We start from the raw sequence: 15,339 nt of genomic DNA on the forward strand, positions 1-15,339 counted from the left end.
ACCAAGGGTAATGTATTGTATCAGAGAAACAATTAGTGTGATTACCCATTTTGCTCTGGTAGCTTCAGAAACTTCAGATAATGGAGAAGGCATTGCGAAATGAGTGCAGAAAAGCAAAAGATCACAAAATGATGAGTGGGGGCTCGTTACTGTGAAACAAGCGCTTTCTCCCGTTGTCACGTGTGATTTCAATCAAAGATCAATTTGTATATACAGGAATCTGACACAAGTAAAGTCAGGGCGACTCTGCACATCAAACTGACTCTTAAGGATCTTCTGGGAATTAAATTGGAAAGTCTGATTCCAAGGGAATTGATAGAAGAACAACAGCAGATGGTTGCATTGAATAAAGACCTCATGGAGGCAAACATGAAAGAAATCAGAGCTGTGAAGTCGTTACAGTCACACTTCAAAGAAGGAGCAGACATTATGATGCAGCTAACAGCAGTAATGGCACAAATGGCCAAAGAAAATGCTAAAGGAATGATTAATTCGATACCACAGGGTGGGTCATTGAATTAATCTAATAGATTTGAAAGAAATACAACACCGAGAAGTTCAAATGGAACTCAGTGGGCATGTTTCTTGTGCAAGTCGACAGATCATTTTATGAATGAATGTCTACACTTGCTTGAATTGACGAAAAAAGGTTGGATGATGCCTGAAGGAGGTGACTCAAAGTGTTACAAATTGAGAGACAACACTAGAATGCCTCAAGACGATCCAAATGTACCTCGATACAGGAAGATTGAACAAATGGTGAAAGATTTGGGATGGGATCATGCTAAATCCTATTTTGCAAATATAGAAGATGACAAAGATGATAAAGTCATGGACCAGCAGATGAATCCTAATGTCAATCTAGCTGTTTGGATGACCAGAATAGAAGAACTATCGGATAGACTGGGAAATTTGGAAGCACACAGGGAAGATGATGTTCGTATGTTTAACCAAGATAGTTCGAATGGAAAAAAAAATAAGTACTCCAATGAAGGAGCAAGATTGGTCCAAGAGAACTTTAAGATCCAATGCTGTAGCTCCGGAGGAAAGTGATAAAGCAAAGCAAAATCAAATTAATGACAATATGAGAAGATTAGTATTTGATGGGGTGCATATACCCAAGAAACCAGGTTTAATACCAGGTAAATTGGTTGAAACGACTAATGGAAATCAGAAAACAGTGAGATTTGAAGCTCCAAAGTCCATAGATTGGTCTTTGAAGAAGCCCTCAGTCATGATTGAAGATGATGATGAATCTGATGACAAAGATACTATTAAATTAATTCCTTCGTCAAGACCAACGAATCAAATTAATAGCAAACATAGACTGTATGATCATGTTCAACCTAGAACATATCATCCTATTCAAATTAATATGCCTACAAAGGTACCAAGAGATCAAATGAATCAAATTGATAGTCATGGATATACTCCAGCCTATAAAATTAGAAATGAAGTCTCGAGACCAGGTGTAGAAGAAGACATAGCAAAGAAGATATTTGATGCTAAAGTTGATTTGAGTACAGAAGAATTAGCAGCTTTATCACCTGCTATTACAAAGATTATTATGCGCAAGATACGCAATAGAAGAGTCCGTCCAAGGACTAAAATGAATAACTATGTATCGACTTTATCTGAAGATGGAGAGACTGAAATTTTGGATGATCCATCCAGGGTACAGATGATTGATACATGCATTAGAATTGAAGATCTTTGGCAGGATCAGGCTGATATGTTTGAAGTTCTGACTGAAAGTCATAATGACATTCCTGTGGGATCTATAGTGTAGAAAGATATTGTTGAAAGTTTTCTATGTGATTTGTCCATTGATGATGAATGAAGAAATATTGCCATAGTTGCTAATCAAAGCATGGCATATGAAGATCATAATGATCATCCAGTGGTAGTAGCAAATTAATCTAATGGATTACATGCTGTTACTCCCAAAATCAATAATAAAGATGAAGAGATTGAGAGTGTATTGGACCAAGGTTCACAAATTGTTGTGATAGACCGATTGATAGCTATAGGTCTAGGAATTACTTGGGATCCAGAATTTATGATTAGAATGCAAGATGCAAGTGGTAAATTAAATCAAACTCTTGGTTTAACAAGAAATTTGGTGAAGTTATGGTGTATTTGCAACTACACGTACAGAATAAAGCTTCATTTCAAGTGTTATTAGGGAGACCTTTTGATGTCTTGGTGGAAAGTGAAATTAAGACCTTTGGAAATGGAGATTCCGAGATAACAATCAGCGATCCGAACTCACACAAGAGGGTTACTGTAGGAACCTATCCCCATGGCCAGAAAGGTCGAAACAATTAAATTAATACCTCAAGGTATAATGACCCAAAGAATGTTTCACCTGATAATGAAAAATCAACAGGTGAAAATGATTCAAAGGGAAATTTTCATTCCTCGATGAGTTGAGTAGTGACCAAGGAGAGGATGAATACACTATAAGCTTCCACTTTGATGAAAAACAAAATATTGTATTAGATGGATACAAAAGATGTGAACAAGAAACGTTCTCCAAGAAAGAACTTTCTGAAGCATATGTTCTTGCGTCTAGAGAGCATTTGAAGTCTCAAGATGATCAAGCTGAAGAAATAATTGATTGTTACCTTAATCAAAAGACAATTGGGAATAAACAAGTATTTTGTGTATGGAGAGATGGTGTATTAGGCAAATTTGACAATCCATTGAATAATGATCAATTCAATCTAAATCCTATAAAGTCATTCTTCCTTTGAAACAGAAGAATCAAGCCTAAACCCATACGAAGAAAAGTTTGGAAAAGACGATTTGTTGAACCTATACTACAAAATTTTAGTTTGGGGGAGAATTGTGATAAATCTGAAACCACAGAGACCACACAGAATCAATGTAATAATGAAAACACCTCTGAAACGGTCAGAGATGATAATTGGAATAAACCTAAAAACTCAGAGAACTAGGAAGAGAATGGTTTGATATGAGAAACTCAAAAGAGGAACTGAATCATTCCAAAGATCTCAACCGAGTTTTGAGAAAGTACGATATGAGTTAAGGCAATGAAGAAAACAAATGGCCCAAGGCTCAAAAAATAAGAAAGAGAATGTTTAACTAGATAAACTGAATGAACTTCCAACAAGTAAACTCTAAGAACGTATTAAATTTAATTAGCATGATGAACCTACAATCAATTTAATAGATGAAATGACTAGACAAATGGTTAATAAAGCCATAGGAATCGAAAAATCAATTAACTTGAATACAGAAGAAGAGTTTACAAAGTACAAACCTGTTGACAAGAAGGTTATTTCTATAAAGGCAATGTTACCAGATGAATTTAGAATTGAAAGACATATTCATGGTGATCCATTGAAGGAACTGCCTGAATTGTCAAAACATCCTAAACCATTTGCACCTACGGGAAGGTATATGGAAGAAAGAAAAGAGATAATAGACAAGAATCATCCTGAAGGATTTTTATAGAAACAAGAGAGAGATCTTATGCACGAAATGATGTGTAAACAGGAAGCAGGTTTTGCTTGGCAACCAAGTGAAGCTGGAACCTTTAAAAATGAATTCTTTCCACCTGTGAAAGTACCTGTAATTCTACATGAACCATGGGTGTTAAGATCATGTACACCGTGTAACTGTGCCAAAGCCACAAGGTGTCTAAGTGCGGAAGACGAGTGGGACAGTAGTGAAGTTATTAACAACACCGCCGTTACGCCGTTAGTCCCCGGAGATCGAGAGTAGAGAAGGGAGGAACTGAGAAGCAGCCAAGTCGGAGCGGCGGTATCGCCGGTGACGAGGAGCGAGCCAGAGGACGTCTAGTCCTAAGGTAGCGTAGAGAGTACTTCAAGGTGGAGAGCCTGAAGACTTAGAGGAGCACAGGGTTAAGGAGGGAATCTAAGTCGATCTAAGTCGATAATTAAACTGAGGAACTACAGTAGCATACAAGCAGTATTTATATCTACGGAGCGGCGCAACGGTGCGGAGCGCCAGACTAGCTACTAGGAGTTATACGTGTAGTCCTGCAGGGTAAAGTAAAAGACAATAAGAAGGGACTAGAATGAAAGGGTATGTGTAGCGAGAAAGAACAATAAGGAAAAGATTACAATAAAGGTGGATCTTCGGAATACCGAGCGGCGGAAAGGAGGCCCAAGGCATGGGCTTGACAATGGGTTGAAAGGAATATACCAATTCTGCCAGGTATCTTTGAGGATATCTGCAAAATAATTAAAAGCAAAATTGACACAGGAATATATGAACCATCAAATGCTAGTTATTGTTCAAAATGGTTCTGTGTCATTAAGAAAGATGGAAAGAGTCTATGATTAGTACATAGTTTGGAACCTTTAAATAAGGTTACTATTCAACACTCAGGTGTACCTCCTGCAACTGCAGATCTAGCAAGATCCTTCAGTGGAAGATCTTGTGAAGGAACCTTAAATTTATACGTTGAATATGATGAACGTGAATTAGATCAATTGTCTAGAGACATGACAATGTTTCAAACGCTGTATGGGCCACATAGGTTAGTAAAACTACCTATGGGGTGGACAAATTCCATACCTATATTTCACGACGATGTGACATATATTCTATGAGATGAGATACCACATGTAACAATTCCTTACATTGATGATGTACCTGTAAAAGGACCATTAACTCGATATGAATTACCAGAACTAACCCCCCCCCCCCCTAAGAAACTGATGCTAGTTATATTAAAGGCATGCTAGATAATCCTAGTTGTGGTCCTAATGCAACCATAAACCATTGGATTGAGCATGTACGAAACTATCACTTTACATTAATCCATGTAAAAGGTGCAACCCATGGTCCTGATGGACTATCACAAATCACACCTGGTGGATGGCAAACAAAGCATCCAGATGTAAATCCAGAAGATTACGTTGATGAGGATGGTGGGGAACCAATTAATTTTATTATGGGAGATGGGGAAACAGAAAAGCTATATCAATTTGATGACTTTAAAGATCAAATTGACCCTAGAAGTGGTTACCTATACAAAACAGCTCAAGAAGCTGATGATATTGAATTAGATGTACAAGAAGCTCTGGATGAAGAGCGCAGCTATGAGATTCATAGAAACCACATGTTAGAGTCAAAAGACGCGACATGCAAAGTCTTCAGTAGGAACTTGTTTCCTATGTTTGATGAAGAATTTGTACAAAACAATCTATACCCAGAAGCTCATAGATCTTCTGAAGGTAGTAGTTAGATGAATTGATTCCTGTGATTAGGGATTATTTGTCGAACCCAAAGGATGAATTCTTGGGTAAAATGTCAAAAGAAGAACAGATTAAATTTATTAGATCGATTAAGAAATTCCAAGTGAACGACCAAGGAAGGTTATATCATAAAAATACTGATCAATCTAATCAACCACAATTAGTGATGGAAAAAGAGAAGTGTATGCATGATTGTTTGGGACACAAAGGAGTCTTTGCAACGAATGATTTCTTGCAAAAATGATTCTGGTGGCCTGATATATATAAAGACGTGGAATGGGAGGTGAGATCATGCCAGGAGTGTCAGAATAGACAGATGAAGCTGTTGAAAGCACCTCTTACCTTGATGCATACACCTTCATTGTTTCAGAAGGCACATGTTGATACAATGATAATGTCGATTCCATCTAATGAATGTAAATACATCATCCATGGAAGGGATTCACTGTCATCATGGTCTGAAGCCTGGGCAGTAAAACATGAGAATGCTAGGACTTTAGGAAAATGGTTCTTTGATATAATTTGTCGTTGGGGATGTCCTGAAGAAGTAGTGACCAATAATGCAGGTCAAATGAAGAACATGTTAGCTTGGTTAAAAGAGATGTTTGGGATTAAAGGAATAAGAATTTCCGCTTACAACTCTCAAGCTAATGGAAAGATTAAAAGAGCACATTTGGACATACGCCAGGCTTTAATTAAAGCAACTGGTGGAGATATATCTAAATGGTTCTACTTTTTGAAGATGATACTATGGGCGGATAGAGTAACACCGAGACATGGTCTAGGTTGTTCTCCGTATTTCCTGGTAACAGGTGCCAAACCATTGCTTCCATTTGATATTGTGGAATCAACTTGGTTGGTGAATCCACCTAATAGAATCTTAACTAGAGATACATTAATTGGATATCGTGCTCAAGCTCTGTCGAAACATAACTCATTCATTGAGAGAGTATGACATAGAGTAGATGCAAACAAAAATATAGACATACAATTAAAGACTGGAACTTCAAACCAGGGCAACTCATCCAGGTTAGGAATTCTGGGATTGAAAAGAGTTTGGATAAAAAAATGTATCCAAGATATAGAGGACCTATGGTCATAATAAGGCATACTAAGGGTGGCTCTAATATCATTGCTGAAATGTATGGAACAGTGCTCAAAGAGAAGGTCAGACCCTTCAGAGTATTGCCACATTTTACACGGAATGAACCAATTGAATTGCCAAACAATATTCACAAACTTATTGACTTAACTGCCGAACACTTAGATTCAATGGTTGAAGATGAAGATGAATATTAGATGACACCAGAAAATAATTATATATTTGATGCCATAGCGCATCTGAGACTCTCAGACATAAACTCTGACGACAAACTCAGTGAGGAAGAGGATCAATAATTAGATTGAAACTCTGAATGATATACTGTTACAAATGAGCATCATAAAAAGAGCAGTGATGGTAAGATGATGCATCTACTATACAGCTGTGATGGCGTAAAGACAGTAGGTATGAAATAGTGAATACGAATAAGAGGAATTATGTAAAGATAGTGAATCAAGACAAAGAACTGTTTTTATAGAATTTATGGATTTTGAATAATTATATCTGAATGATGGTGTATCAGTCTAAATAAAAATTAATTAAATTAAATACAGACCTAGGCAGAGATGTGTCCTTTGTCTTCCATCATGGGAGTAACACCATGAGTGAACAGAGTAGTGGCATGTTCAACAGTTTTAATAACTGGAACAGCAATCTCCGTAGGAGTGACGACAGTGTCCTCAGAACCAGTGGTGGGAATACTCTGAGCAGTAGCAAAACTTGCATCAGAAGCAGAAGAGTCCAAGTCAGAATCTTGGCAACTCTTCAGGATGCGGCAAGCTTCGTCTGCAATTACCTTGGCAATACGTGCACGAGTTGCATAAGTTTTGACTAAGTTTGCGTTAAATTCAAATTCAGCTGCCTGAAAGTTCAGCATAGCAACAATGAATTTGGTACTTTGCAACTCAAGAGGAGCTGGCAGAGTATTGAGATTAGAAGATACAACCTGAGCAAGGGCATGATTGATATGCTTGCTGTGGGTCACTGAAACAAAATAAGAATCCATTTGGAGGATTTGAATTAAATTGAATCACCTTTGTCTTCAGCAAGACATGGTATACAGTTAGAAGAAGCATGACTGTTGGAAGTGCAATGAATCTTGCTGGAACAAGGAAGAACGTCGTTAACAGCAGACTTATCATCCTTATTGGAACCAGTGGTAGGATAGGGAGTGCTGTGATGATTCTACAACAAATAATAAGCCATAGCTAAGAACCTTACACCATAAAAACTCACCTTGATAAAGGAGAGGGCTGGCTTCTGTTTGAAACTGTGTTCAGTTCCTGACACCAACTCATCCTCGGAGGCTGAGTTCATCTGGATGAAATTGATAAATCAAATTAAATGAGATTAGATCTGTAGATTTACCTCAACATCAGAGTCAAAACGAACAGATCTAAGTTCATGTTTGACGTCACAAGAGAGAGCAGATCTTGTAACTTTCTTCTTGGACTTCCTGATAAAACGAGAATTTGTTAGAGTAAGCTAGATACCTATCGTACAGTAGTCTACGATTAGACGCTCGCAGCATGTATATGGGATGGATCGTGGGAGACGGCTCTTTACCTTTCACCGTCACCAACGATTCCGTCCCAGGTATGTACCCGTAATCTTTACCTTTCGCCGTCACCAATAATTCCGTCCCAGCCTTCCCTCGAGTACTTGATTACCCTGCCGCTAACGAGCTTGCCTCATTTTTGTGTGAAAGAGAATGGAAGGAATCTAATGGGCACTCCAACCAACCAATCTAATACACAATATGCGAGTTCACTGCTATCAAATTTATTTAATAGCAAGGGGTAGCGTTGGCAAAGGTTCCGCAAAGCTTTGAGAGCTAAGTAAGAAGCTTTGATCAATCAATTTGAATCGTTCTAAGGATTCGATATATTCCTTTGATCAAGGTAGATTCAGCACGATTTGTGCTTTGGTTTGTATTGATTTGGGTATATCAAGAATTGGGGGTTTGAATCAAAGTAAATTAAAACCGAAACACACAGACCCCTACGGAGGGCTAGAACTATATGCTGGCACAACCACACAGCGTGATTTGCCCTTAAGACCAACAACTGATCCTAAGTTCGAAGAATACCCAACAACTGGATATACTTCTCGCAGTCACAAGGAGCAGAACACAACGTTCCTATACTCACAAGTGCCGGGCCCGAATGGCTGCTAGCGAAGAGGTTTCAGTCTGGCGGGAGTGTGTCTTTCCTTTTTACGGATTAGCACTGCAACGTCGTCCCAAAATCACTTGTATTCCAGATACATCGGATCGCTATTTATACATACAGAATATAGAGTCGCATAGTACAATTAATTTAATACAATCAACGTTCGGAACCGCAAGGAAACTTCTACACTCAGTCAGATACCATTTAATTTGAATCTACATGTCCTTATTTGGTCCATATTGGTTCCAAGATTCTAGTATACCTCCAAACATAGGCAGGTACTTCAATATTCATTTAATTTAATTGTTTTTGGAGGATGACTCGAATGGTGTTCAACTGTCATTGCGGTTCAACACTTACTTTGATCGTTTGTCACCTCGTCCGGAGGCAAATCAGCTCTCCTCGATTCTAATCCTATCAATCTGATTCATCTGGATTAAACTAATTGCTTCTCTCTTTCAACAGACACCCATTGTGCCTATACTCTATCAAGGGAGTTACGCATAGTATTCATTTAATTGCATTCTTCAATGTTTTCTACGTCAGGACTCTTTGACATTCATTTGATATGTCTTCGGAGCCTCGCAGTACTTCGATCGTTCTTCTAGTCATTTTCCTCAACCATGCAACTTGATTGGTCTATTAGACTAAATCGCAGTCTTTTAGATTAATGCATGATCTCGTTCTAGAAGGAGTATTTGATAATTCCTGAGTTCTAGAAAGTCATTTCGAGTCAATCCTCGGTTCATGGTCACTTGAGTAAGTTCTTCCAAACTCCTGCCAGTGTAAGGTCCAATAAGAATACCCTTGGTATGTCATACGTGAATGGTCATCCTTTGGATGTAGTCCGAGTCTGGTATAATCCTGCTTGACACACAGGTAGACTGCTATCCGTAGGTAGTATCAGGGATGGGTAAACTAACCAACTTGTGGTAGTATGGGTATATGGTCCCTTCAACTTATTAGACTGATTCAGTATTGACTTTGACTGTCAATCTGGGTCTCAATTACAGTCCTCTTGATACGAATCTATACGTGAAAATGTCACAATTCACAACATAGACGTCTAGCCAAAATTTAGGCGTGTCACCGCTGCTGCCGCCCAACCTGATCAACAGGTTATGGGCCCCGCGCTTTTAATCGCCTCGGGAACTAGTGACGTGTCAATTCTAAAATTCAATCATCCTGCTTTTTTCTGCTTCTCCATCATCACACGATGTCCGAAAGTCCTAAAATCAAAAAGCTCACCCGATCTGATTGGCCGAGATGGATCAAAGACTTTCAAGCCTATGCTGGGACCAAAGGTTTGTGGGGAGTCTGCATTGGTAGGGAAGTTGCTCCCACACCTGCTGACCCAAACGCTCTCATGCGCGATGAACACATCGACATGCTTGCATATGAAACTCGTTTAGATAAGGCTAGTGGGGAGATTTGGCTGACAGTATCAGACGAACTACGCGAAGACATCCGAGATGTGCAAGGAGACCCGAAAGCCATGCTGGATACCCTGGAAGCCAAATACAACAAGAAGGCACCAGGTAGTCGCTTCAAGGCTTACAATGCCTTCCTTAATACTAGCATCCGTCTTGACATACCGTCTCTTGAAATTCTTCCTGCCCTCCTCACTGACATCAGTGCTGCTATGTCAACTGTTCGCCGATTGCGTCCCGACAATTATGGGCTGGATGAAATGGAGGCAGAACTTGCCACCATGGTTGCTCTCCGTGCATTGCAGGTATCGGATAATCCTGACCACCGTCTACTTGCCTCCAGTTTCATGATGAACCCAAATCTGAGCTGGACTGACATCGTATCTGCCATCGACCGCGACTTTCAGTCCAAGTCTGAGCCTGGTGTCAAGCAGGAGGAGGATACAGTGCTTGCCATGGCTGCTGGTCTTGGACCTTGTTTTCTCTGTGATGGGCCACACTATGTGAAGGACTGCCCTGATCTTTCTAAAGCAAAAAGGAACCTTGCATCATCACCATCTATGAACCGTCGAGGACGTGGCAGAGGCCGAGGCACTGCAAACTCTGCGACTTCATCCCCAAAGCCAGAGTCATCCTTACCAACAGCTAATTTAGCCGCCACAGCCGAATTTGCTGGAAAGGCAAGTGCCTTTGCCTCTGCTGATAATCGCTCTCAGTGGTTCCGCTCCGAAGCTTCAGCTAACTGGAACACTGATACAGGTGCCTCTTCACACATGACACCTCACCGATCCTGGTTCATTTCCTACAGCAAACACCGAGTTCCAGTGCAACTAGCTGATAATAGCGTTATCTACTCCGAGGGGATTGGGTCAGTTGAGTTTCAGCCTGATGGTGGGGGAACATCCGTAATCTTTCACGATACACTTCATGTTCCGGATATTGCTTGCAATTTACTTTCACTCTATCATCTCACTTCCCGAAAAGGCTATGAGATCCATGTCCACAATCGGACAGTGAAGTTCATGTTGGACAAAAAGACTGTATTCACTGCAACTATTAATCACTCGAACATCGGCTACCTGAATGGAACCATGATCCTCCCTGCAACTGCTAATCGAACATCCACCCTTCCTTTGAATCATGAACTCTGGCATCGCCGTTTCGCACACCTAAACCATGATGGGGTCATGCTCACATTCGAGAATAAGCTAGTTGAAGGAATGAAGTTGGACTCCAAGAAGCCTCCAGATCCCATCTGCGAGTCATGCATCATGGGAAAGCAGCATCGCAAGAACATTCCTCAGGGCCCTGGGACGCGGAGGACAAAACGACTCCACCTTGTACACTCAGACCTTAAAGGACCACTACCACCTACGCGTGAGGGCTACCGCTATTGGATGACATTTGTTGATGATTCGAGTCGATTCCGTGTGATAGCATATCTCCGAACCAAAGGTGAGGCATCAAAGGCAATAAAAGTGTTCCGAGCCTATGCACAGGCTATAACAGGTGAAGAGTGGTTAATCTTGTGTTGCGATGGTGGCGGGAAGTATATTTCGAATGAACTGAAACTTTGGGCAGCTGATGTTGGCCTTCAAATACAGTTCACTGAACCTGATGAACCACATCAGAATGGAGTAGCTGAATGTGCTAACCGTGACATGATTGAAGCTGTTGACACACTCCTTCAGGAGTCTGGGCTTCCGAAATCATTCTGGCGTCTGGTGTTGAACTTCTACCTTCATTCATTCAATCGAACACCTACATCTGCTCTACCCAATACTACCACACCATACACGGAATAGCACCTTCATCGACCTGATGTATCCTATTTCCGTATCTTTGGATGCTTGGCTTACGTGCTAATCCCGAAGAAGAAGCGCAAAGCACTCGATCCTCACTCACGTAAATGCATATTTGTTGGATATCCGTATGGAACCAAGGCCTGGCTTTTCTGGGATCCAGAATTGAAAAAGTTTTACACAAGTAGTCATGCGGCATTTGATGAGCATTATCTCCCTGGGAATTCACCTACAAAGCTTGCCACAACCCCACATGCACCACCATATGTGTCCGATGATGGGGAGTATAGCAATGACACCACTCCTCTGACACATTCAAATGACCCCCAGCCCCACCCCCCTCCGCCTGATAACCCACCTGATTTTCCAGAACCAAGTCCCCAACTACCACCTTCACCCCCCCCCCCCCCCCCCCCCCCGACCCGTCAACTACGCAATCGAGAGAACAGACCTAATTTGAATGAGAATCAATTAGCGCGAAGTCAGATGACACATTGGAAGCAACCAGCTATACATGAGTCCCCTCCATTATCCCCAGAGCCCATCCGAGACCCCATTAATGGTTCCTCTCCTCTCTCCTCTCCTCCTGACACCCCTTGCACCCAAGTCGAAGATTTACCAGATGAAGATGATGAGATCCTTGCAAATCTCTGTACTGCAGGCCTTCATTTTGTCTATACTGGGCAGTATTATGACCGAATCACGCACGATGAGGCGCTGTCATATGCATTCAATACATCCCAGCAAGCCATGAAGGCCCCTCGGCATCCAGCACAGAGCCCCGCTCATATGCTGAAGCCATGAGGAGACCCTCAGAGGAACACCTACGCTGGCACGAAGCTGCAGTCCAGGAGATTGATGCCCTTGTTGAAAATGGCACATTCAAGCTTGTAGAGCTTCCCCAAGGACGGCATGCCATCGGAAGCCGGTGGGTATTCAAAGTCAAACGCAATGCAGATGGGTCCATTGAACACTATAAAGCACGACTCGTCGCTCAGGGTTTTAGTCAACGTCCCGGTTTTGACTACAATGAAACCTTTGCCCCTACTCCCAAATGGGCAGCACTCCGTACCATCCTCGCACTAGCTGCAACTGAAAGTCTTCAACTCTATAGTGTTGACATCTCGAATGCATTCCTCAATGGAGAGCTCAAAGAAGAGATATGTATGAAGCAGCCTGAAGGCTTTAAGGACCAGAACCCGGACTGGGTACTTCGGCTTCGCAAATCTCTCTATGGACTCAAACAGGCAGGTCGTGTTTGGATCGAAACTCTGAACAGTGCTCTATTGGATATGGAATTCAAGCGCATCACATGCGAAAATAGTGTATGGGTCTATGGCCGAGGCGACGACCGTATCTTCATTCCAGTCTACGTTGATGATCTCACAATTGCAGTAAAATCTCATTTGCAGATTGACTGAATCATTAGTCAGCTCAAACAACACTTCAAGCTACGTGAACTTGGGCCAATATCATGGCTACTGGGAGTTGAAATTACCCAGGATCTCAACCGAGGGACAGTCACACTTTCACAAAAGCAGTACTGTCTTGACATCCTTGAATGTTTCGGTATGTCTAACTGTGATTCAGTTGTCAGCCCACTGGATCCCGGAGTACACTTGTCAAAGGAGCACTGCCCTACATCCTATGAGGAAGAATTAGAAATGCGACCCATCCCCTACATCAATGCCGTTGGCGCTTTAGCCTATCTAGCCATCGCCACTCGCCCCGACATTGCATTCACAGTCAGTGTCTTGGCACGCTTCTCAGTCAATCCCGGAATCACTTACTGGAAGGCCGTAAAGCATGTATTCCGATACCTCAAGGGAACATTGAACTACAAAATCACATACACCAGACCTATGACGCCCACTACATCTGTTTCCAACATCTTCCAAGCCTACTCCGATGCAGATCATGGTGGAAACCTAGACAACGGCAGGTCCACTAGCGGCTCTGTCCTTCTCATGGCTGGCGGCGCTGTCAGCTGGGCTAGTCGACTGCAACGGATTGTCACACTCTCAACCACCGAAGCTGAGTTTGTCGCAGCAGTATCCACAGGTCAGGAAATACTCTGGTTCCGAAACTTCCTCACGGAACTGGGTTACTTATTCACTAGTGCTTCAACTCTCTTCATCGATAATCAATCAGCCATATCCGTTGCCAAGGACCCTGAACATCATGGTCGCATGAAACACCTGGATTTGCGATATTACTGGCTTCGAGACGAAGTACACAAAGGCAGAATACGTGTAGTCTACCTTCCAACAAATCTGATGCCTGCCGACATTCTTACAAAGGCAATGGGTCAACAGAAAGTAGCGGACATGGTATGTTTGCTTGGACTTACACCTTAGATACGTATCGAGTCAAGGGGGAGTGTTAGAGTAAGCTAGATACCTATCATACAGTAGTCTACGATTAGACGCTCGCAGCATGTATATGGGATGGATTGTGGGAGACGGCTCTTTACCTTTCGCCGTCACCAATGATTCCGTCCCAGGTATGTACCCATAATCTTTACCTTTCGCCGTCACCAACGATTCCGTCCCAGCCTTGCCTCGAGTGCTTGATTACCCTGCCGCTGCTGCTGCCCAACCTGATCAACAGAATTATCAGAACGCGAAGAGGCCTCGTGATCAGAATGAACAGAATGAGCACAATCGAGGAGACAATTCCTAATGAAAGTGTTCTAAAAGAACTATTAAAGTGGATAGTTATGAATGAAAATTGATACGTACATGAGCATCATTGGCAAAAGCCAGGAACTTGAGATGTTGCTCAAAGTGGGAATCACTGACAATGTCAGGGAATAGTTTGTGCCCGAGGCACAAAGTATCGATAATACTTTGACGAGCAGTCAAATTAGAAACCTGTCTAACATGACTATGAAGTGTAACAGGCTTTTCCTGACAATGAACGTATTAATTTAATACAAATGATTTAAACTGAATGAAGAAAACATACCAAGAGGTCATGAAGATACTCGGTAGACCAACGTAAGACAGAAATTGTTGCTTTGTCAGGGTTGTTCGTCTTCTTGCCTTTGTACGAAGCAAGTAGTTGCTGCAAAGTACCCAAGTGGGGCTCTGCAACTCGAGCAATGTCAAGATCCTTCTTGTGATGGACAGGCATGCTGGGATGAACAATGATAGCAGTTGATGGAACTTTGTATGGAATGAGAGCTTGACTGAGTTTGACTAATGCAAGTCGACTTGGAACAAATGGCATGTTCAAAAGCCAAGTAGCTTGAGCTTTTATACCAGAAGAGTGAAATAAAACTCCTGACCAAATTAGGACAACTGAGGACAGTTGGATTCTTTAGTTTGGGGGAGGAAGATATCAATTTAATTGAAACATTACAAATTTTTAATTAGACTAATAGTATTGCAAATGCAGCGACCCAGAATTGATCAATGTGATTATCCAGAAGGTCAAAATATGCGGAATGAGTAAAGAAACTGTGCTTAGAACCTGAAAGTGGAGTTGAGAATACCTCCCGACGTTGTTATGATCAATGGCGAACGGAGATCGACTTGAGTACTCAGGATAAAGACAGTAAAGTATTGCGGATCTGATCTT

General features: G+C 41.6%; 1 protein-coding gene across 1 annotated transcript; it reads left to right on the forward strand.

Annotated features, from left to right (window-relative positions):
- Positions 1-9,741: 9,741 nt before the first annotated feature.
- C8R40DRAFT_1064376 (uncharacterized protein) lies at positions 9,742-10,908 on the forward strand (the record flags this gene model as incomplete). The annotated part of the gene is made up of 1 exon (XM_046225561.1): positions 9,742-10,908. A coding segment is annotated over one exon (1,167 nt), but the record flags the coding sequence as incomplete, so codon positions are not given.
- Between the last annotated feature and the right edge of the window lie 4,431 nt (positions 10,909-15,339).

Source organism: Lentinula edodes (genome assembly GCF_021015755.1).
Source record: "Lentinula edodes strain Le(Bin) 0899 ss11 chromosome Unknown C8R40scaffold_109, whole genome shotgun sequence".
In the NCBI taxonomy this organism is placed as follows: domain Eukaryota; kingdom Fungi; phylum Basidiomycota; class Agaricomycetes; order Agaricales; family Omphalotaceae; genus Lentinula; species Lentinula edodes.